Source organism: Entelurus aequoreus, linkage group LG04 (assembly GCF_033978785.1).
Source record: "Entelurus aequoreus isolate RoL-2023_Sb linkage group LG04, RoL_Eaeq_v1.1, whole genome shotgun sequence".
In the NCBI taxonomy this organism is placed as follows: Eukaryota; Metazoa; Chordata; class Actinopteri; order Syngnathiformes; family Syngnathidae; genus Entelurus; species Entelurus aequoreus.
Window position 1 is genome coordinate 66,521,939 of NC_084734.1, and position 24,790 is coordinate 66,546,728.

The window sequence follows — 24,790 nt, forward strand, 5'->3', positions numbered from 1 at the left end:
TGGGCTGTGATATAAAAAAAAAAACACTGTGTCGTGTTCAAACTATTGTCTGACAATAGACACACAGAAAAAATGCAAATGCAACCAACTGTATAATGAATTTGGCTACATTAAAACACATGAGAAGTAATTAAAGAGAGCGGGGGGGCTGTGTGGAAGTTAAATGCTGCCTCAGCTGTGCACCAGCCTGGGGAGGCAGCAGGACACCGGACTGTGTGGCAAAGGAGCCACATTTAACATCATTGTTATTTCATCTCCCGGTACGTATGCTATCTTTTTTGTATGACATTGGCGTCATAAAATAGTGATTTGTTATAGGTGTCAAACTTGACTCTTGCAGCATCACTCATAAAACTGCCTTAGAATAACTGATGTGTGAGCTCCTTTCACTGTTTCAATAGCACACATTGCACTACCTCGGTTCTCATAATGCCAATCGGCAGAGGTGTGGACTCGAGTCACATGACTTGGACTCGAGTCAGACTCGAGTCATGAATTTGATGACTTTAGACTCGACTTGATAAAATGTAAAGAGACTTGCAACTCGACTTAGACTTTAACATCAATGACTTGTGACTTCACTTGGACTTGAGCCTTTTGACTTGACATGACTTGCTACTTTCCCCAAAACGTAAATCTTAAAAAGTTATTTGGGAGCGCTCCGTATCTTTCATTTTGTATGTGTGTGTCTGTCTATCAGCGTGTGTGCTGCGTGTCAGCTGGTGCGCTGTCAGTACAACAGCCAATCAAATTAGTTATACGTTGTTTTCATCACACAGCATTCATCCAATCAAATTGCAGGACAACCACCGAACATGAGTTGTCAAACAATGCGGCAGAGAGAAACAATTATGCCAAAGTTGGTTTCGTTCGGGTATAAAAACTACGACTTGGTCAACAAAAAACGAATTGCGTATGCAAATCACGCAGTTCGAATATTACAGACGGAGACGCAACAACTTCCAACTTCGTTCGACATTTGAAGTTGCACAAAGAAGGGTACGTTTTGAATGTAAGATAACGTTTATTGGCTAAGTAACATGACTTTTATTTGCTGTGTAGTTAAATCAGTGAGGCTGTAAACTCACTGCTAACGTTATAACCATAGACATCTTATAAGGGTACATTTCATCGAGCGCTACTGCCTACTGGCGCAGACGAGACGCGGGGCCGCCATCTTGGAGTGGTGATCTGCTCCACTCAGTGCAATTCATTTGGCAGGAGCAATGAACTGTCAGCGCATTTAATTAATTTTACCTCACTGAATACCACTGATTTTCACGTGGTTTTTTGTCATACGTGTAGCTATGATAATTGACACATGTTTTGGCGAGTTTTATTATTCATAGTTTGCTTAACAGTAATATAATATTCTTATACACTATAAGAGACCAGACGTCCGAGATCAAAACTGGGAATATAATCCCAGAGAAGGGGGAAAAAACGGTAAGCTATTTTTAAATTGAAGAAACAATATGATTAGGTTATATATACATGCGTATATCCTACATAAACAATGTATGAATACATTAGATATCTATATATCTTAGGGACCTATAGACTGTATCTCTGTTGCTGCAACAGCAGAGAGTTTATTCTGTCTTGACACTTTGTATTGATATTTTGTATTACATTCTTCCCTTAAATGATCATGTTTACAGTGATTGTTATGTATGTATTTTTTATGTATGTCGCTTTGGATAAAAGCGTCTGCCAAATACTTAAACATATATAAACACCTGAAAGTCATTATACCAGCTAAAACCACCAATCTGTTTCACTGGATTCAGAATAAAACCAAATGCTGTTTTACCCAACAATGTTAGTATTTGAATATTGTTACTTGAAGACTTATTCCTGGTTACAATTATACTGTTAAGAAAGTATTGTCTTATATTTTGCCTAAAATGAGAATGCATCATAATCAGTGGCGGGTGGTGAATTTTGTTTTAGGTGGGGCTGAAAGTTTGTAAACCAAACCCCTGTAGGGGCGTCATCCTCCCCCAGAAGATTTCTTTGTGATTTTCACATACAAATATTGAAGATCTTTGCTCCTTCTCAACTCTGGTAATATTATTTTCATAAAATACAACCAATAGTATGTTAATGTTTGTTTTTGCAAATGTGTTTATTCTGTAAAGGAATGAGTTAAATGTTTAAAATTGTTTAAACTATTAAAATGACTGGTTAATAGTGCTATTATGAATTGCAATGTCAGCACTATTTTTTTTCCTGCAATTTCAAATGCACTTGTTTTAATAAATAAATACAGCGTTTTAAAAGCATACACAGTCTGAGTAAAAATATTAGTCTGTGGTTAAAAGGACTTGAAAGGACTCGAAACTCAAAATGCAGGACTTGGGACACGACTTGAGACTTTCCAGTCTTGACTTTGGACTTGACTCGGGACTTGCCTGTCTTGACTCGGGACTTGACTCGAGACTTGAGGGCAAAGACTTGAGACTTACTTGTGACTTGCAAAGCAATGACTTGGTCCCACCTCTGCCAATCGGGGATGGGCAAAGAAAACAACAGGGGTACTAAGTCCTACAATTTCATTAGCAGGTGGTGTGATTTTTGTGTTAATTTTTTTTTAAATTTAAGCTTTCAGTGTTCTCAATGTAAAATTATTGCACCATTTAAGATTACACACTGCAAAAAGTCAGTGGTCAAAAACAAGAACAAAAAATACAAAAATTAGGGGTATTTTATTTGAACTAAGCAAAATTATCTGCCAATAGAACAAGAAAATTTGGCTTGTCAAGGCTTTCCAAAACAAGTCGAATTAGCTAACCTCAATGAACCCAAAAATACCTTAAAAAAAGTATATTATCACTAATAACAAGTGCACTTTTCTTCGTAGAAAAAAAAAAGAGACCTTTTTGCTCAATGTGTTGAAAAATATTCTTAAATTAAGTAAATGCTAGTGCCATTATCTTGACATAATGATATGCACTCGGCATTACATTTCTTGAAACCAGCAAACTTATACTAAAAACTAATTTATTGTTCTTAATGGAAAGGCAACAAGGCAACCGCTTGTTACTCTTGGGGTCTCCTCAACGCTCAGGCAAATCATATGGTCTAAAAATGCATTTTTCCATCGATAACATGACATCATCGCGCCAAGTGCGTGCTCTTTCAGTCAATTAGTGCGCATATATACAGCCCGGCCCCCGGCCAAATTGTTTTTAATTGTAATTTAGAAGAATTTATCTGAATATGCATGAACTATTTCTGTTCAAAATTGTTTGAAATGTCACATGTTTAAATGTTTACTGTACTGTGCCAACTGTACCACTATATGAGTACGTAATTTCTATCGTTTCATTGAAAATAAAACAGCAAAGTCCCTTTGGCTGTCATCTGTTTTAATTATAAGACACAATTGTGTCAAAATCATGATTTTTTTTTCAGGCTTGAAGTAAGAAATTATTACTTTAAAAAAGTAGTTTTATACTTGTGAGTGTTGATGACACAGCTTTGCAACAGTTCAAGCATGTTTTACTCAATATAGGTCATAAAATCTCAGCAACAAGCTGTAATATCTTACTGAGATAATTTAGGACCAAAACACTTAAAACAAGTAAAACACTCTAACATAAAATCTGCTTAGTGAGAAGAATTATCTTATCAGATAGAATATAAGCAAATCCCTTATTTGAGATATTTAATCTTACTTCGATTTCAGTTTTTGCAGTGCAGTAGTTGGTTTTCAAACCAAAGACATGCTTTTAGTAAAACATACCTCACATACTTAACGTGGACCCCGACTTAAACAAGTTGAAAAACTTATTTGGGTGTTACCATTTAGTGGTCAATTGTACGGAATATGTATTGTACTGTGCAATCTACTAATAAAAGTTTCAATCAATCAATCAATCAATCAAACATGTGGAAATGTGCTAAAGTGTGTATTTTCTCCCTTTAGTTAACCAGGCTTTACAAATGTCTATGTTTCTATGTTAAAGTTAGATTATTTGTTCATGTTTTGGATATGGTAAGTTTGCTTTAACTATATTTTGTAGCTACAGCCTATAAATGTTTGTGAATGCACCTTTTACTGGCTAGTAGGGAGTGCCTCAGGAAACTGTCCTACCTCCACCTTCTGTTCAAATATCAGTGTGAATCATGTCAACTGCATATTCTCAGTTGACTCTGGGCTAGGGACCGGGTGTATTGAGGATTAAATATTACATTCATTCAACCTATTTGTCGTTTTCCCAGGAATCCTCCACAAGGGGAATGGAGAAAATGTATTCCTTTCCCAGCAGCCTTCTGTAATCAGCACCGTTATGGGGAACGGATTCTACCGGAGCGTCCCCTGCGGTCCAAGCTGCAGTGGCGCGGCCAAGGACATGATGCTCTATGCCCCTGTGGCTCTGTCCAGTGGTCCTGATGGTTCTCTATATGTCGGAGACTTCAACTTCATCCGCAGGGTCCATCCAGACGGATACACCAGAACCATACTGGAACTTAAGTGAGTTGAGACTTTAATCTCTCTATTTAGCAGGACGACAGTACCATTACCTGGATGTATGAGTTAGTGCGTACTGTATTTAGCATATGTGTTATCCGCTTGATCTCAGTTTGCCTTCATGCAAAAACTATGTATGCGCACTTCTGACTTCACACACTTTAATCTACCTCTTTGGTTTGTGAGGGAGGCTGAAAGTCTTTACTGTGAAATGGGGTTTTTGTGTTGGATTATGACAATATCACACTGTGCTGGAGGCTCTACATTCTGTATTGCTCTATTTTCTCAAGCATAGTAGTATCTCAATGGGATTGCACAGTCATTTGTCCTTTAAAGTGTTCTTCTTATGAAACTTAACTCATAGTTTCTGGTGTTATTGCATCTCCTACTAATAGTTTTGCTCTAGATAGAGGTTTTAAAATGACTCTATTGGATACTCTGCTCTCCTATGGGAAGAAATGGCGAAAAACCTTCCTGTTTGTATAAATATTTAATATGAAGCAATGCAGCCATTTAAAATCAAGCATAATCATATTTTATGGGGATAAAACAGACTCGCTATGGCTTGTGAAATGTGTACAGTTCTCAATAGAATTATGAATTACATATTTTCCTTCTGTTTTCTTTTTATTTCATGCTCCGTCATGGCTTGTTATCAGGAACCGGGACACCAGACACAGGTGAGAATTGGCAATTAACAGCACTTCCACATGACACGCACACACACAGTAGAAAAACAAAGAATGCGTTAATAGAAAACAAAAACTCAATTTAACAGTAATATATTGTGTTTGTCTGCTGCAAACTGCATTGACCTCCCTCAATACACAACGCCATCCTCTATGTTGCAATCAGCAAACTCTCTGTTTAAATAGCAAGCCTTTACTGTCTCTTGAGCTGCACTAAAACTGTGGGCTTTGGAGCCACTGGCTCAAAGCCTAATGTAGTTAACAATATATCAACAGAAGATTAGACAGACAACATAGAATTTATATTTGTTTGTATGTGTTTCCAATACTAAGCTGATAATGTGTTTATAGTGTGTTTATGATTTCACTATATCGGTGGATGCAGTGTGTTTCCCACCTAGACTTTCAGCTATGTCCGACTTCAATAATTACCTCTGAAAATGCCATAATTGATGTCCCCACATGACCATTGCTGGAGAAATACTATACAGAAAGACATTTACGCACTACCGTGCATTGAACATATCAACAGTGTAGAAAACGGGTTATTTTCTGGCGCATTTAAAAATCAATAAACCCTCATCAGCCATTAAAACTTATTTTATGGGGTACTGTCAAAATAAAAATTGTAAAAAACATATTAAACATGAAAAAAATTAAATAAAATAAAATATCTGAACTCACATTACATCGCCGGGACAGCTGAACTAACTTCCGGGGTTGGTCGACATCATCTCAGAAGATGTAGTTTCTCTTTAAATATCCTTCTTGAAAATGGCCTTGCAAATATATATTGTATCTTGTCTTGTCTAATCATAAAAGATGCAGACAAGGCGTGTTGGCTGAGTTCTTAAAGTTTACTCCACAGCGTGCTCATCAAAAACATCCCGCTGCATGTCTACATTCAACCTAAACGGGGTAACTGCGCATGTTCTTCACTACTGTGGCATTCTGGGTAATTGAGTTCTTATGTTACCCAGCTCATAACATCACTATATATCTGCCTTAGGTCATCTAGATTAGAAGGCCTTACTGACAACAACTCGTGATCTGATTGGTTATTGCAACTGTCTGTCAAATGTTTGTGTCCGTTCACTTACAGTGCACAGACGCCAGCATTATTGACTCTAAAGGCTCTTGGCAGATTTGGTACAGCATGGCAACATAAGATAGCTGAATTCTGATTGGATACAAACTATATAACCTTAAAACAACAGTGCTGGAAGGAGCATAATATGACATGGAGAGAATATGAATACTTTTAGATATAATCCTTTTATCTTTAATTATGATTATGATTTCCGGTTATGTTAGGCCAGCAGAGAAGGCCTTGCTAGCCCTGACGACACACCACTGGGTGGATCTGTTATAGAATGAGCATGAAGGTATATATTTTGTTCAGATATAGTTTGAACCAGTTGTGCTATCGCGTACACCAGGGGTGTCAAACTTGTTGGTATTGGTGACAGAGCAGAAAGGTGCTAGAAGTGTGTTTGATGTAAAATGTCATGACATTGATTAATTCTACAGACATTTTGCAAACTACGTTTGAGCCTCATCGTAATACAGGACAAAGTGTGTCCCTTTTAAGCTCACTTTAGTTTCAAAATATGGGACAGTAGTGATCACCTGGCAATCTTCGGTGTCAATAAACAAGTCCATCAAATCATATGACAAGTGGGTGAAAGCAAGTGACGGACCTAAAAGAAAGACAACTTTGGCTTTGGACTGGATTCTTCTGGAGGCACTTAAGATACCCTTTTCCTCAACGCGAGGGTTCCTCCTTCACTTCCTGCTTCAAAGGCTGCGTTTTACTGTTAGCAGCATGTTACTTTTTTATTCTATACTATTGTTCTCCCAAGTCGAATGCATTAATTATTCATCTATATTCAGCTTTCAAAGCCTTTCTCTTCACATTCTTCCCTGTAAAGTGCCTATCAGCAAGCAGGGGTTTTAAAACAAGGTGTTCTCATAGGGGAGACAATATGGGATGTTCTTACTGTTAAAAAACAATGTCTATTCTCTGCCTTCAAGAGGAACACACAAGGGGAAAAAGTCCTCCACAAAGTCATCTGAGAGCCCCAGACAGTCGAGATCACAGAGTCTATTAACTCTGATGACCGATTTTTTTTTTACATGTGAAAGGAACAGGGGAGGCTACAGTTAATTTGCTTTTGCTTTGGTTGTTATTTTTGTTAATTTCCCTTTCACTGGATGAATACAATTTGAGATGAGCATCTAATTGAGAAAAAAGCAAGTGAAGTCATTTGTAATCATGCGCTGTGCACAGTGCAATGCTTGCTGAAACTTTAAGAGAACCAACAAATATTTTATGCCGCGCAGAGCAGTGACACACTTTGAAACTTGCCAAAAAAACTCTCCTTGGATCAAGTTTAAATTATGTATGTGCAAGAGCTCTGTAAACTGTTATGCACTTAATGGACTCGATGACTGACAGCACCAGCGACTGTGTTGTATAGATGTAACGGTATCAAATCTAACGGTACAATATGATCAGGGTATTAAGGCCACGGTATGATATTATAGTGGTATGTGTCCAAAAAAAATGGCTTAAAAATGTTAGTGTGTAAAATTACGTGGCAGTGACTTACTGTCATTGAAGACAGACATAATGCTAAAATGTTCTAATCATATGTATTACTACATTTATGTATTTTTAAGTGCAAAAAATTGTGCAGGGTCTTTCACTGCTTCAAGCAAATATTACAGTTGCATATCTTTAAAGTGACAATGTAAACATCCATTGTAAAACAGTAATGTTCACTTTAGTGTCTTTCAACTTTTACTTTCTGACCAGCAGTGTCCTTCACAGTGGACTTGCTTACATAAGTCTGGAAAATGCTCGTCCTCCTAAAAGTTTACTAAAATTAAACATTTAATAATATAAATACCCCACATGTTTGGCTTTGCTGGCTTTAAATATATTTTCTGGATGACAGTTAATGAGGAGGTGACTTGTCCAGGATGTATGCTGCCTTCCATCCGGGTGCAGCTCAATTGCCTCCAGCCCGCCCGTGACATCGAGAGAAACAAATAGGAAAAATAAATGAATGGATTGAGGATTTATCAAGTAGTTTTTAGATTTTTCATATTGCTCACATTGAACATTTTTTTGGCTGATTGACTCTTTGCTGTGCAAAGTGGCTGGCTCTGTGTCGCTTTGGAAACACTTGAGATGAAAGTATTGCGTTACAGAACGCAGAATTCCGCCAAGAGGTTATTTTTTCGCCAGGGTTTGTTTGTCCGTTTGTTTTGCAAGTTAACTGAAATTGTTATGGAAAGATCTTGATGACAATTTTTAGGAAATCTACAAAAAAAAACAATTCCTCTCATCGACTACTACCCACTTCACTTCCTGCTTATGGCATTCCACGCCCCCAACTTGGCGACCCGCGCTGCGCAGAGGATTCTAGGAGACGGAATTTATTTTCAGACCCGGCCAACGCTTAAGTGCCGGAAAAAACTGCACACCAACTTTTTGTTTGATACCGCCAGGCGTCACGGTATTGAAACCGAAATACCGCGGGATCTACGGTATTGAACTTTGAGAACTGAACATGTCCAGGTTGATATCAAGGTTTTCTTCCATCTCAAGAGGGTTTTGATTAGATTGGGGCATTAAAATGTTGAGCATTCTAATGTGGATTTTTCTCTCAAAGATCCCAAGTTTAAAAGTGAGAAAATTAATACATGACTAAATTACATGATTAAAAAGGGAGGGTTGATATCTTTTACATTTTACCCAAAATTAGGGCTTGTTAGGGTTCTTTTAAAAAGGTGCTGGTGTTTAACTGGTAACTCAAGAAAATTAGTTTGTTTTCTGGTACCCATCCCTATAAACAAGCTAAACATTCTGTTTGGAGGATGCCTGTGAATATTTTCATTCATCCAGGTTATTTTATTCTCAGGCCATTGAAAGGATCACAACTGGAATGATCAGATTGTCTTAGAAGACATTTCGCTCCTCACACAAGCAGACATGTTCATAGACTAAGATAGGAGGATGGTGCATGATCCCAAGTGTGTACAGTATTTTTTGAAAGTGGGGACATGCTCAGTCAAGGATGGGTTTGCTCTGTTATTGTGCAATGGAACAATGGAATGAGACCTCTGTCGTTCTCTGCAACTATCGCTCTGGTTTGCATTCAATTCAGTTGTATCAATAATCAAGGGCACACCTGAAGCCGATAATGCCTGTGTCTTGTTAATTGTTAAAGGCTAAGTTAAAAAATATTTTTGCAAGGTATGAAAGGACAGTATTGTATGTGTTGGATAGATGGTGTTGCAGACATCCCACCCCCACTGTTCAGAGATGGTTTCTCATCTTTGACATACAGTATATGGCCTCTTTGGTGCCCCTTTAAAACGGTTTGTCCTCAATGTCCAGAATGCGTGCATTTTTATCCTCCAAAAATGGTTTCTCTTTAAGGTGCGTATAGGCAGCTGAGTCTTTAAGAATATCCCTGTCTGTGCTGTGACATGAGTTTGCTTCATGGTTGTTCCCCCATGTACAAATCAGTACATTCCTGATTTTCTGGGTATTGGATGTCCGGTTTTTGGGGTGAACCAGCCTTTGTCGCAGGTCGTTTTTTTAACAAAAAACTAGTGTACTATATGTTTATGCCCACAGTGATAGCGGTTTAGACTCAAAGTGTGAAGTAGAAGTATTAATGCCATGTGTGCTTAGAATTGTATTGTTTTTATTTAAAACGAATACACTGTGCTTCCATACTGCAGTATTTTCCTCCAGATGCTATTCTGTTACAACATCTACATCAACAGACTGACAATGTGTGTGTCTGTATGACTCATGGATCTGAGATCTCTCCATGTTTACAGTTATTACATTCAATATACATTATTCAAGAAACATATACAAAAAACAGCTTTTGTGAACAAGCTCTCATAATGTAGAATATGCATTCTAACACCACATTTGCCAATGAATACACAAGCAGACCATTCCCCTAATAAAGAACGTTAAGAGTTTTGGTTTGATATAAACCAATTAATCACTACCCCATTCACTTTATCTAAGCTTTCTTCGTGATGAATATACTGATGGACCAGCTTGATAATTGCAGAGCATCCTCACTCCTCTGATTGTAAGCAATTGTAGATCTTATTACGTCCATACCATGCCTGGGTGAAACATGAAGATGTGCAGAACTCATTGACCACATGATTATAAAGCAGAAAAGCATAATATTAAGTCTGCAGCGTGTATAACATTACTGTTGTCCAATGCATCACTAAATGGAATCAGGTTGTCTATTATTATGTGAAGTAAAAAAGAATAGGAACATTACCACATTGTTAATTATTTCCCCCAAAATGAAAAGCTACAGTGTGGAGATATGCCACTAAAGAGTATACTTCTCATTGACCTTGAAGTCGCTTTGTTTTTATACGTTTTCTGAAAATGACGGCCTATAGATTTATACATATTGTTATATGTGACCAGCGTAATACTGAAAAGCTCTTGATACCTTAACTGAACTGATGCTGTGATGAAAATAATAATTAAAGCTAGTGCCTACCATAATTGGTAAAAGTTTAAAAATGTGTAAACGTATATCTCTTTTGGTAATTCCTTGACAGCACCAGCCCAGCCCATAAATACTACCTGGCCATGGATCCAATGGGGGAAGTTCTTTATGTGTCGGACACCAGCAGTCGCAGAGTGTACAGAGTGAGAAACCTGGGTCAGCCAAAAGATCCCTCTCGCAATCTGGAGGTGGTAGCTGGGACGGGAGAGCAGTGTTTACCCTTTGACCAAAGCCACTGTGGAGAAGGCAGAAAGGCCACAGAAGCTGCACTTAATAACCCTCGAGGTAAGACCATCTATGAGTCACTGAGAAGGTTCTGATAAATTGTCTAATACTACCTTTTAAATGAATGGTTATTATGGATGTGATGCATAGACAAAAAAAAATTGTTATAGCTTCAAAGTGCATCATCCCCTGTCACGGTCTGTCGTGGCACCCCGGTGTACCATGTGGCATGTTGCAGTGCTGCACGGCAGCCGGATACTGGGGTAATGGCCTTCTATGTGTGGCATCTCCTTTGTGTCTCTGACCCTTCTTTTTTTTTTCCGCGAGTGTGCGTGCATGTGTATGTTTATTTATGTGTACCTATTTTAATTTTTCTTCTTATCATTTTTATCATTATTTGTTTATTTAATTTAATTTCATTTAATTTGTATTTTTTTTTGTATTGATTTATTTTTATTATTCAGCGGAAGGCTCCGCCAGGGTAGACGCTGGGTGTCCCATCTCCACCGATAGGGTCCCTCTGGGGTTGGGGTTGGTGGTTCCCATGGCCTTGTGGTGGACGGTCCTGCTTTGGCCGTCATGGTTGGGGTGGCCAGCTGTGGGCTTTGTTGTGTTCTCCTGTAGGGGGTTGGGCTTGTGGGGGCCCGGTCGCTGATGGGGCTGGCCGGTTACTTAGTCTCTGGGCCCCTTTGGGCAGGCGTCCTGTCGTCCTTCTGCCCGCAGGGGATGTGGTCTCTCACTGGCTTGGGAGTTGGTTGTCTCCTAATTATCCTGTGCCTTGTCCTCAGCCTTCCGCTGGTCTATCCGGTGGCGCAGGACGCCCGGATCTGGCGGTCCTGTTGCTGGCCCGCCTTCCAGCGTGGTGCCAGTGGTCCCTTGTTTTTTGGGCGTCACACCTGCCATTTTCGGTGGTGCTTTCTGGGTGGCTGGGGCCATGCATTGTCTCCCGCACACACTGAGAGATAAATATACTGTGCATACAATACATACATACAAATATACGTATATACAAATGTACATTCATCCATACAGTACATCCATACACATATACAAACAGTACAAACATACGCACTTATACATACACATACATACATACATGCACACATACACACTATACATACATACACATAAACATGTACATACATACATACCCTCATGCATACAATCATGCTTCAGTATACAGATTTACAAGCGTGCACAATCACACGTATACAAATACACACTCACATCACATTAAAAACGGCACACTGACAGCGCTGTACGCTTAGCTTTTTCACTACTAGCGCCAGTAAATGACAAATGAATAAATGTAAAAAATGAGTAGCACATAATTTTTTTTTGTAGCACAGAATTTTTTTTTAGGAATACGTCTTAAATATAAAAAATTCATTTTAACACTCTTTCTTTACCCCCCTCTCTCTCTTTTCTTTTGTAATTCAATTATTCATTACATGTATGTATTGTTGCATTTGAAGCGATTGCAATTATGATTGTAGAAGTAAATGGTGCTATTCATTATCAGTAATGTTATTTCTATTGGTGGTATTATTGTGGGATAAAGTCTATCCTATCCTATTTTTCAATTGTAGTACAATAATGTTAATTTTCAATACTGTGTTATTAGCATCTACTTCACTAATTTGCATTTATTTATAATTTTTGGTATCGTACCTGTATATACAGTATTGTATTTGCTGATGTAATTTTGTTTTTGTTGTTTTTAAGGCTCTCAAGGTTAACATGTTAACACATGTGATTAAATATATATATATATATATATATATATATCGCGTTATCAAATCTGAATGACGATTAGTCACTTCCAGGTTAAGGCTTGTTACACAATCTGTGATTGCGAGGAGGGGCGCTCACTTCCCTTCAAAACAGAACTTTGGATAAAACTAAGGTAACTTCTTGGTATTACAAAGACAAACGTTCTATCATTGGTGCACATCAAGTTTAAAATACCATTTTGAAGTGAAACACTTTCACATGAACAGTGTACAGTGTTGCTAATCCTCTTGGTGACCTTTCTTGTAAACAGCTACTAGCGACATATCTGGTGATTTTGGAGACTTTTTCTTTTCTTGGAGACTTTTTGTATCTTGGAGACTCTGAGGCGAAAGCAAGCAGCTATCATCGTCCTCAGCGAGCACTGACTGACTTGCTGTGCTTCTGACACTGTCTTGTTGACATACAACCAGACGAAAAGTAGCGTGCCACATTAGATCAAACGCATCGGTAACGGTTTTGTAACATACGTAAAAGTAATTAAATTGTTTTTCCTAACACTGATTGTGGCACCAACGAAATGTAACGATTCAATGTAGGTTTATTTGCAGTACCAGTGGTCCCTAATAGATGACCCGTGGTCCCAATATTACATTTGGGCAAACATCACCCAAATTATGAAACCATACTGGCTTACAGAAACCTGATGGTTATAGGAAAAGGCACGTTGTGAGTGACTGGATGAGTGGAGCAGGTTTCAGATCTCATTTAGGATGTATGGTACCATTATTATTGTTTTTAGAGATGTCCTAATACCGATCATGGGATCAGATCGGGGGCTGAATTTTTTAATTGATCGGCTGATGAGCTGTCGAGGCCAACCGATCTTTCCGGCTTCGTCCTAGTGTTTACATGGCTGAAATATGTATTCTTGTGAAAGATACCTTCAAAAGCGATGGACGCTTAGAAAGACACGTTTACTTTTCTGGATTCCTTGGTTAAACACATGCAGGAGTTGCGCTAATACTAGGGGGTGCATGTCTTGCCAAAACACTGGCTCAAATTTGAGATCAAGCTGAAATGAGTGTGTCGTTCATCCACAGTGCGAAGCCGCTTTTAAGATACTAATCCTCACCACCATGACGAAAAGTAAAATTATTTCAAGTTACATTATCACACACCAATCAGGATGACACAAGAAGCTTAACGCTGAAGCTTCAATGTAAAGTAGAGGTGACCGAGCCAGCTATAGTATCGATACCTAGTATAGTATCAGTATATAAACGATACTAAAGTGATTATATCGATATTTTTTTTTTATACTTGTTCATATTATTACTATATATATATATATATATATATATATATATATATATATATATATATATATATATATATATATATATATATATATATATGGCAGCACGGTGGAAACAGGGGTTAGTGCATCTGCCTCACAGTACGAAAGTCCTGCGTTCAATCTTGCGCTCGGGATCTTTCAGTGTGGAGTTTGTATGCTCTCCCCGTGACTGTGTGGGTTCCCTCCGGGTACTCCGACTTCCTCCCACCTCCAAAGACATGCACCTGGGGATAGGTTGATTGGCAACACTAAATGAGCCCTAGTGTGTGAATGTGAGTGTGAATGTTGTTGGTCCATCTGTGTTGGCCCTGTGATGAGGTGGCGACTTGTCCAAAGTGTACACCGCCGTCCGCCCGAATGCAGCTGAGATAGGCTCCAGTGCCCCCTGGAAGGTACAAGCGGTAGAAAATGGATAGATGGATATATATATATATATATATATATATATATATATATATATATATATATATATATATATATATATTTATATATATATATATATATATATATATATATATATATATATACCGTAATTTCCGGACTATAAGCCGCACCTGACTATAAGCCGCACCAGCTAAATTTAGGGGAAAATACAGATTGCTCCATATATAAGCCGCACCCGACTATAAGCCGCAGGGTTTTGATATGTAATTACCGTAGTATATAGGGGTTCCTGCTACCACGGAGGGGATTGTCGGGACAGAGATGACTGTTTGGGAACGCAAAGCGTCCCATTTATTAACAATAAATCTTTCAATCATTCAATCAAACTTTCACATCTTTGACATGGCGAACAGCATTCGTGCAGAGTACAAATAATACAACGGTGCAAAGTAATACAAAGTGCTCGCCTGTACGTTATCAAAATAACCAGCCTACCGGTATATGAAAAGGCAGTCTTTATTCATTGTGTCATCGTCTTCCTCCTGCGTACTAAAACCACCGAAATCCTCTTCGTCGGTGTCGGAGAAGAACAGGCCGTATAAGCCGCAGGGACCAGAACGAGGGGAGAAAGTAGCGGCTTATAGTCCGGAAATTACGGTATATATATATATATATATATATATATATATATATATATATATATATATATATATATATATATATATATATATATATATATATATATATATATATATATATATATACACGTATACACTTGTATTTTTCTTACAAAAGTTATGCCCCTTGTACAGAGGTAATTGCAATAGAGTAAAATGTGATGTAATCCTCCTGACTGTAAGATTACACACGTATTAATGTAATGGTTGGTTGTTTTAATGACACCACACAATCGTGTACCGTGGTGAATCTCTGTATTGTTTGTTCAATGGCACATTGAATGGAAGCTCTCATCCATACAGTATAATGCATAACTGGTTTAAAGATCTTGCAGCGTGCTGCCAAAAGCTTTCATTCACATCCCCATCAGCTTCATGTCCTGTTGACTTGAGCTGAAATGGATTGCAGCATTCATTCATAGTGAACAAAGGACAACAAAAGGATCACACGTTGGATTGTGTGTATTCTTAGCTTGGGGCATTTTATTACAAGGAAACACTTTGTTTTGTTAAAAAGCATATTTTGCATGCTTCGCATTACATCTCTGTTTTTGTGTGGAGATGAGGATTACTTTTGAGTCATCAATGCCCTCAGCCACCTTTACCACTGTGGTTGGTAGCCAAAATGGATTGTTGCCAGATTTAGTACAATTCATACGAGCAACTTTGCAATAGAAATTAAAAAAAAAACGTTGTACTTTGCTGTAAACGAGTAGGTGAGAAACGGGTGTTCATGACTAACTGAAAATGCCCCCTTTCTTTAACCTGTCCTGCTTGGCATTTAGTCTGTAGTGGAGATCTGTATGTGTTGTTGTGCCAAAGCAGATATTCTGTGATATTAGTCTTTTTCAGATATCTTCAATAGGTACAATAGCCCCTCACCTGATTCTGAGTTACTCACAAAAGGGTCAAATAATATTTGCTTCCTTCTATTTAATGACAAATTAAACAAACTAAGGTTTCTCATTGTAGCCCATTGGGTTGAGTTTTTCCTTGCCCTGATGTGGGATCTGAGCCGAGGATGTCGTTGTGGCTTGCGCAGCCCTTTGATACACTCGTGATTTAAGGCTATATAAATCAACTTTGATTGAATGAAACTTTGAACTTAACATAGCATAAAGAGAATGGCCGCACAGTTTGAGGGAAGAGCTGCTTCGTAAAATACAATTCAAACATCAATAATACACAAATAGCTCACCTCTCCTCTTTTGTCACTGTAGCTCTCATAGGGGTAAGAGTTGGAGACCAGTAGCCTAGCTAGCTCTTCCTAATTGTGATGGAATTTATTGGGGAGGCTACTGGATAGTATTGGTTTCAGAGGGGACCAATTAAGGGAAAGGGGTAGCAAAGATAAATAACAAAAGAGATTAACAACAATATTGACTACTTCCTGTTTTAAGTAGGGACAACAGGTGATCCTAAAGCATGGGTGTCAAATGTACGGCCCGCGAACAGCTTTAATCCGGCCCGCGTGATGAGTCGGCTGAGTATAAAAATTTGCCGAAATTTTTGAATGAAAGAAACTGCTGTTCTAAATGTGTCCACTAGATGTCACAATAGCAATTATTTGTATCTTTGTAGATGATGCTACATATGTAAAAAAAAAATAAACCACATATTAGTGCACCAGTCGAGTAGAATGAACAAACTACACAAATAACATCCTGTAATTTGATTTTGATATAATTTTTTTTATCTTGATAGATTGAAAATGAACACCAATGAGGTGACTGATGAACATTATCACATCATTTATTCAGAAAGTATAAATAACGACAAATAAATGTAGAATGCTATTAACCGCAACATGTAAGTGTAAAAAAAAAAAAACAACAACGTTATGATTTGTACATTTTCAGTATGTGCTTGTTCTATTTTTAAACAAAGAAAACAATCTGAATTTGTCTTTATTTTTAAGTTATTGTGCCGTGATTTTACCAGTTCGGCCCACTTGGGAGTAGATTTTTCTCCATGTGGCCCCCCATCTAAAACTAGTTTGACACCCCTGTCCTAAAGCAACATTAGCTACTGCTTGGCTTCCAGGTAGGCAAACAGTGAAGAGGACACAGGTTACAGTCCCCAACACACATGGGGGACTGATGAACATTTTCAAGTTTCCTCATATTTGAGGAGGCCTTGAGGATTATTTAAATGTACCCATTTTTACATTAGGACTTTTTTGTTGCCGCTGGAGTAAAGGCAGGACCTTGTTTTTGGCTTACAAGTTGAATTTTAACATCTAATTCAATAACTGGTACGATTCATATTTAATCATTCTATCAGGGCCACAGCTCACGAGACACAGCCCACTCACTGCCTCAGGCTCCTATGTTCCTCATTGGGCCCCATCTTGCACATAGAACATTGAGCCAGTCCAAGGCGTTGGAGGAAAGAAAAAGAGTGATCTGATACTGCACACTTTGCCACTATAACTAAGCGCACACATACATTAAACCAGTATTTTTCAACCTTTTTTGAGCCAAGGCGCATTGTTTTCTTTGAAAAAATCCGGAGGCACACCACCAGCAGAAATCATTAAAAAACGAAACTCAGTAGACAATAAAAAGTAGTTGTCACAATTGTTGGATATGAATTTAAACCATAATCAAAACATACAATATAGCTCTTGTCTCAAAGTAGGTGTACTGTCACGACCTGTCACATCACGCCGTGACTTATTTTGAGTTTTTTGGTGTTTTCCCGTGCGTAGTGTTTTAGTTATTGTCTTGCGCTCCTATTTTGGTGGCTTTTCCTGTTTTGTTGCTATTGTCCTTTAGCAGTTTCATGTCTTCCTTTGAGCGCTATTCCCCGCACCTGCTTTGTTTTAGCAATAAGAACATTTAAGTTGTTATCTTTTTTGTGTGGACATTGTTGATTGTCATGTCATGTACGGATGTACTTTGTGGACGCTGTCTGCTCCACACACTTTAAGGCTTTGCTGTCGTCCAGCATTCAGTTTTTCTTTACTTTGTAGCCAGTTCAGATTTAGTTTCTTTCTGCATAGCCTTCCCTAAGCTTCAATGCCTTTTCTTAGGGACACTCACCTTTTGTTTATTTTTTGGTTTAACACTAGAAGTCCCAGCATTTTTCTGTCTACCTAGAAGACCCAGAGAGGGGTCATTTGGCCCGACGCTTTTCCCGAATACACTAATCACTCATTTTGTTATGGTAATGAGGCTGTTAGGGGCAGTTTGTCTAGGTAGACAGAAAAATTATACATGTGGGAAATGCCGAAAGGAGCAATGGCAGTGCCAGGATTGTGAGTGACTGCTCAAATGTATGTCAGTCACGTTTACATGGACATGGTTTTTCATTCTTTGTAAATATGCTTTTTTCTTTGTAAATTTTTTTTTTTAAACTATTTTTGGCACACAAAAATAACAATTGCTTCTGCAACAACCCTCCACACCAAAACTGGGAAAACAGTTGCTTTTTCATTCTTTGTAAATATGTTTTGTTTTGTATTTTTTTTAACAATAAATGTCAGAGTGTTGATCCCTTCATTCTGTTGATCCTTGCAAAAACACACACAACCTACCTCAGAACTAAAGCTTGAGCTGTAAGGTCCCCTCCCCCACACAGGCTCAAGTGGCCCCCTGCCGTGTGCCACTAACAGCCACATTTTCATAACAAAAGGAGTGTCCACAGGGGGGACTAGGGGTCAAATGACCCTCTTGTGTGTTTTCTAGGTAAAAATGTCAATTGACCCTTCTCTGGGACTTCGCGTGTTAAGCGTTAGATACCTTTTTACTTGCAAATTGCCTCCCGCTGTCGCCTGCATATTGTGACCATGACAAACAATCGTCGTTGTTCCCGACATCTACAAAGCAATTAGCTACCGGCTGCCACCTACTGATATGGAAGAGGATAACATGGTTACTCTGCCGAGCTCCAGACAGTACGGTCAATCAACATTATTATTTATTATTTGCAGATTACAATTACTGGTTCGCAAAATATATTTTTAACCCAAATAGGTAAAACTACATAATCTCCACAGTGGTTGAAAAACACTGCATTAAACAAAACATCTCAAAATCAATTACAAAATGTAAATGCAATGCTAACGCATACACTAGCATACATGAACTACCCCTATTTAGGCATTGGCCGGTTACCGATTTTAAGGTATACACCGGCATTAAAAAGTGACGGTTTCAAAACCACTAAAATTATGCTTTATACCTGAGCGAACGTGAAAGTTAAACATCCTGGCTGCAGTGGAAACATCAGGATGCCTCTCGCTGCTCGAGCTGTACCACAGATGAAAGAGAACAATCCTTCAAACCTTTCCCTTTGTTTAAAATTACAACAATGTCTGTTTGGGAATGCTTCACCTGCTGTAAAAATTCAGATGGCCACAATGAAGGAAGAAGATCGATTATATTTTTTACAAATGACTAACCTCAAAAGTTATTTTTCTGTTCTTTTCAACAAAGCCCTGTTCAAAATAACACATTTTAGTGTATCGATAATACTATTTTGTCATACCGCCAAGCCATGATAGTTTTACCTAAGGTTATCATACCGTCAGAATCCCAGCACATGCTTACTCCGACTCTATGTACTTAAACACCGGAAAGACTTGCACCAGAAAACGTATAACTATATTTACAAAGTGCAGTGCATGCTGGGTAGTCCTGCGGTAACTTGTGCTTCCGGCTTCATAAAATGCATTGCAGCACTTTTGTAAGTATCTTCATAAATATAAATAAGTATTTTTATAAATACCTCTCTATATAGTAGTAGTAGTAGTAGTAGGGGTGTCATCTGTGTGCTGTTAGCGTGATGGTTATGTTTTTTCATTTTTTCATTTTATGACAGCATGAATTAAAAGGGAATGTTGATTGATGACATTTTACTTTTAATTAAAAAAAAAAGTAATCTCTTTTATGAGTGCATATTTAAGTAAAAGAGAGACATAATGAAAGAAATGTTAATGAGCAAACACCCGGATATCCTGCACCGTAAACTCACCTAGCTACAGTGTAGCCGAATTTAGCAGCTTCCTGAAAAAAAAGTAACCAGTTACGTAACTCGATAGTGGGGTCTATTGGATTACGCAGTCTCGTAAACAAAATGCAGCTTTATGTTTTGGAACGTGGATTTGGATATCAAATAACGGTCCCACTGTAGAATTGCAATTATCACCTTTTTCAATAAGTTTATGTTTTCGCCAGGGTTTGTATGTTGTTTTGCAACATAAAATGGACAGATATTGATCACATATTTTAGAAAATGTCCGATCAAGTGCCATTTTAGTTTTTATTGTTCATGAATGAGCTTGTCATAGCACTTATCGTTGGAAGTAATTATGTCACAATACAGTGAAGACGAACATCCATGCATCTTAGGTAAGTCAAGGTTTATACCATTTGTGTTTGTTTCCTGAAACGTAAAACAATGCTAACAATTTTATAAAAACATTGTTGGGCCACTTGTGCCCCCTAGAGGGCCGCCAAAGAAGATCTGTTTCTCAGCTTTGGGCCACACCTGTACTCAGTTGTAATACACCTTTCCACCACCTGCGGCAGTAACGACAATGTCAAACAAACAGAAGAAGTCTGGAGCTAAAGTCATTAAGAAGTTTCTTCAGCGCAAAAATTATGACTACAGTGTTGAAGCTGTATTTTAATTTGCACTTAAATTTTATTATTGATTTAATTAGAATGTATTTATTTTAGAACTGTGTAACTGCATGTAAATGTCCCTTATTGTGCAATATATTTGATTAGTATTTATTTTTGTAATCAGACTGACCTGAGCCTTGATAATGATCTTTGTGATTAACACATGGTTTCATATCATCTGACAAGATTAATCCAGTTAAACTGTAAGTAGGTTAGATATCATTTTAGAGTAAATTCAAGAGTAAGATTGTGGTTTCAGTGTTCATTTTTGAGTGGGTCCCTTCTGTAGGAGAAAATGTGGGCCTCGATTTTCAAAAGGCTATGAACCCTTGCTCTATCCCCTTTACTTGTTTTGGGCTAATGCGCCTATATTCCAGTAATTAGGCCCTAAGGTACTGATACAAGTGACGGGTCTACTTGAGAGTCGGAAAATGTCGTGCTCAAGACTATCCTCATTTTGTCCCAAGCAAGACAGCATTGCCAGAGCTAACACAATCATTATCAGCTCATTATCTTGCAGCTCGGACCGTCAAGGAAGACCCAAACAGGACTAGTGTAACTTGGACTTGTGGGGGCGATATTTTTGGAAGAACAGTCACACACCCACACACCTGGCCACCTCTCAGTCCCCATATGGCAGAGTGGATCGAGGCAAACCCTGTCAGCCATCATCCTGCATGGTCTCCTTTGTCAGTCACGCTGAGATGTTGCATGCAATACGGAGTGACACTCGGATGCGGACTGGGAGACAGTCAGTGTGACGCACAATAAACAAAGTACTTCACCTGCTCTCAAAGTAGTTTGGAATTTGATCGGTAAAGTTTACATTTTCATTTCAGGCCAACTTTATACAACTATAGGAAGGAATAATATGTTGAGATAAAATACCCAATTGGAGCTGATTTGACAGCTGATGTGAAGCATATTATACTCATTACATGTACCCGTTATGCTGCGGAACATGCCGTACTCATTTCTTTGCACAGCGATAGAAAATTGCCTCCCAAAACTCCTTTTCAATCACAGTCAGGTATTTTATACTCTTTGACTGGTTGCGCTTCGCAGGGTCTTCTGTGGCCATTTCACTCTGACTAACCAGTTTAGAAAGGCTCTGGAGGTTTCTGCCTGGAGCCTCCTGGTACCCAGTCATCCATCTGCCACAGCCTACGCTCCTCCTCTTTCCTGCAGCCTCTTACCAATGGTAATGAGTGTTAGACTTCACAGAGAAATATCTGTCCATTTCTTTTTTGAAGATGCTCCGGCATTGATCTTGTCTCGTGTCCTCTGGTGAGCTTTCTCGCTGCAAATTAGAGCCTTCCTTTTTTTTTCTCCTCTTTGCATTCCTCTCCCTGTGCCATCAGCAGATCATCCCTGTACCGCCGTGTTGACATAGCTGCGCCAGGCCTTGCTGTGACACGTGTGACAACATGGCAAACAGTTGTTTCGGTAATCCATAATTTTTGATTTAGCCAACAATGCCGCGGCCCTATTGAGCACACTGCTGCTGCGCAAGTTTATAGCATAAAATGTAGGGATTATCCTTCAAACACTCACTTATGAATACAAGATCTGAAGCATTGTTTGGAGTTGGCTCCACATGTGCCTCCGCTGTCAATTAGCTCAGCAAATAAAAGGCCTCGCTCCATTTAGGATGGATCCCATGTCTGACTTGAAAGAGACAAAAGTCCCTCAAGACGCAACAGCCTTGGCCCACATTTTTTGCACTCGTTTAGTTCTGAATAACAGTTGTGCACATGTAAAATTAACCACATTGGCTGTTCATACGGCGACTGTGAACAACATAATTGGGGCACACTGCTCAATGTATTTAATCATTAAATAGTTGACCCTTTATCTCCCATAGGTTGTGTTCACAGGAATGATACCTTGCATAGTTTGCTCAAGGCTTGTGCAAAGTTTTGAAATGAACTTAGAAAGTCTCCCAAATTCTAATTCAAGACCATGAATCTGAATTGAATTTGAGTTGAAGTTGAATTGAAATTCCAATGGAAAAAAACAAATAAATGAAAAAAGAAATTGCAATTGATAAATTTAATGTATTCCATAACCATACAAACACATATGCATACTTGCCAACCTTGAGACCTCCGATTTCGGGAGGTGGGGGGCGTGGTCGGGGGTGGGGTGGGGGTCGTGGTTGGGGGCGGGGGCGTGGTTGGGGCATGGTTAAGAGGGGAGGAGTATATTTACAGCTAGAATTCACCAAGTCAAGTATTTCACATATATATATATATATATATATATATATATATATATATATATATATATATATATATATATATATATATATATATATATATATATATATATATATATACACTACCGTTCAAAAGTTTGGGGTCACATTGAAATGTCCTTATTTTTGAAGGAAAAGCACTGTACTTTTCAATGAAGATAACTTTAAACTAGTCTTAACTTTAAAGAAATACACTCTATACATTGCTAATGTGGTGAATGACTATTCTAGTTGCAAATGTCTGGTTTTTGGTGCAATATCTACATAGGTGTATAGAGGCCCATTTCCAGCAACTATCACTCCAGTGTTCTAATGGTAAAATGTGTTTGCTCATTGGCTCAGAAGGCTAATTGATTATTAGAAAACCCTTGTGCAATCATGTTCACACATCTGAAAACAGTTTAGCTCGTTACAGAAGCTACAAAACTGACCTTCCTTTGAGCAGATTGAGTTTCTGATGCATCACATTTGTGGGGTCAATTAAACGCTCAAAATGGCCAGAAAAAAAGAACTTTCATCTGAAACTCGACAGTCTATTCTTGTTCTTAGAAATGAAGGCTATTCCACAAAATTGTTTGGGTGACCCCAAAATTTTGAACGGTAGTGTATATATATATATAAGTATTTCATATATATACATACAGTGGGGCAAAAAAGTATTTAGTCAGCCACCCATTGACAATCAATGGGTGGCTGACTAAATACTTTTTTGCCCCACTGTATATATATATATATATATATATATATATATATATATATATATATATATATATATATATATATATATATATATATATATATATATATATAAGAAATACTTGACTCGTTCTTCTGCTTCGTCTCCTTCTTGTGTGTGCAGTTGTGCACTCTCTAAAAGCCGCAGATGTTATCGTCACATATGCATGTACAGTAGATGGCAGTATTGTCCTGTTTAAGACTGTCACAACATTGCTGTTTACGGCAGACGAACTGCTTTACGGTAGACGAAAACGTGACTGCTGTTGTTGTGTGTTGTTACCGCGCTGGGAGGAAGTTAATGAAACTGCCTAACAATAAACCCACATAAGAAACCAAGAACTCGCCCTCGATCATTCTACAGTTATAACGTGAGTGGGTCGGCACGCTGCTTATTTTGTGGGAAAGCGGACGTGAAAACAGGCTGTCTTCACTCAGGTCCGCATGGAGCTGGAGGGGGCGTGGCCTCCAGCTCCGCCTGAATTTCGGGAGATTTTCGGGAGAAAATTTGTCCCAGGAGGTTTTCGGGAGAGGCTCTGAATTTCGGGAGTCTCCCGGAAAATCCGGGAGGGTTGGCAAGTATGCATATGTCATAGATATTATTACATGCACTAGAGCTGCATGAATTAATTAATTAATTTGATTAAGAGAAAGGCTGCAATTTATATTCTGTTGCATAAATTATTCATTTACTGAGTGTAACTATTAAAATTGACAAAATATTCACAGCATATAATATAAATACAGCGCACATGAGAGTGGTGGTGTGTGTTGTGGTGTGTTTTATTTATGTTTCAATGTGTAATATTGCACAGATGGTAAAAGTGCAATTTCAATGTGGATGATGTGCATTATTTTAAAAAAAAGTTTTTGTTTATTTCAACTATTTTCCCTAAACAATGCATCGAGGCATTATAGTGTGTGTTGTCCTAAGGCTTCATTAATTGAACAAAATAATCATCAGATTACTAAAATATTCAATAGCTGCAGCCCTACTATGAACCTCAAGTAAACATTATATTTTAATTATACCAAATGTATTTAATCAACAATTA

The 24,790-nt window shown here is 38.2% G+C and overlaps 1 protein-coding gene across 2 annotated transcripts in view; it reads left to right on the top strand.

Moving 5' to 3' along the window:
- The window catches only part of tenm1 (teneurin transmembrane protein 1), a 480,926-nt gene that overhangs the window by 348,786 nt on the left and 107,350 nt on the right, over positions 1–24,790 (top strand). For both annotated transcript variants that reach the window (XM_062045519.1, XM_062045520.1), the window contains exons 20-22: positions 4,228–4,480; positions 5,137–5,157; positions 10,789–11,021. In XM_062045519.1, the coding sequence (XP_061901503.1) occupies positions 4,228–4,480; positions 5,137–5,157; positions 10,789–11,021 (507 nt within the window). The remainder of the gene's footprint in view (positions 1–4,227; positions 4,481–5,136; positions 5,158–10,788; positions 11,022–24,790) is intronic.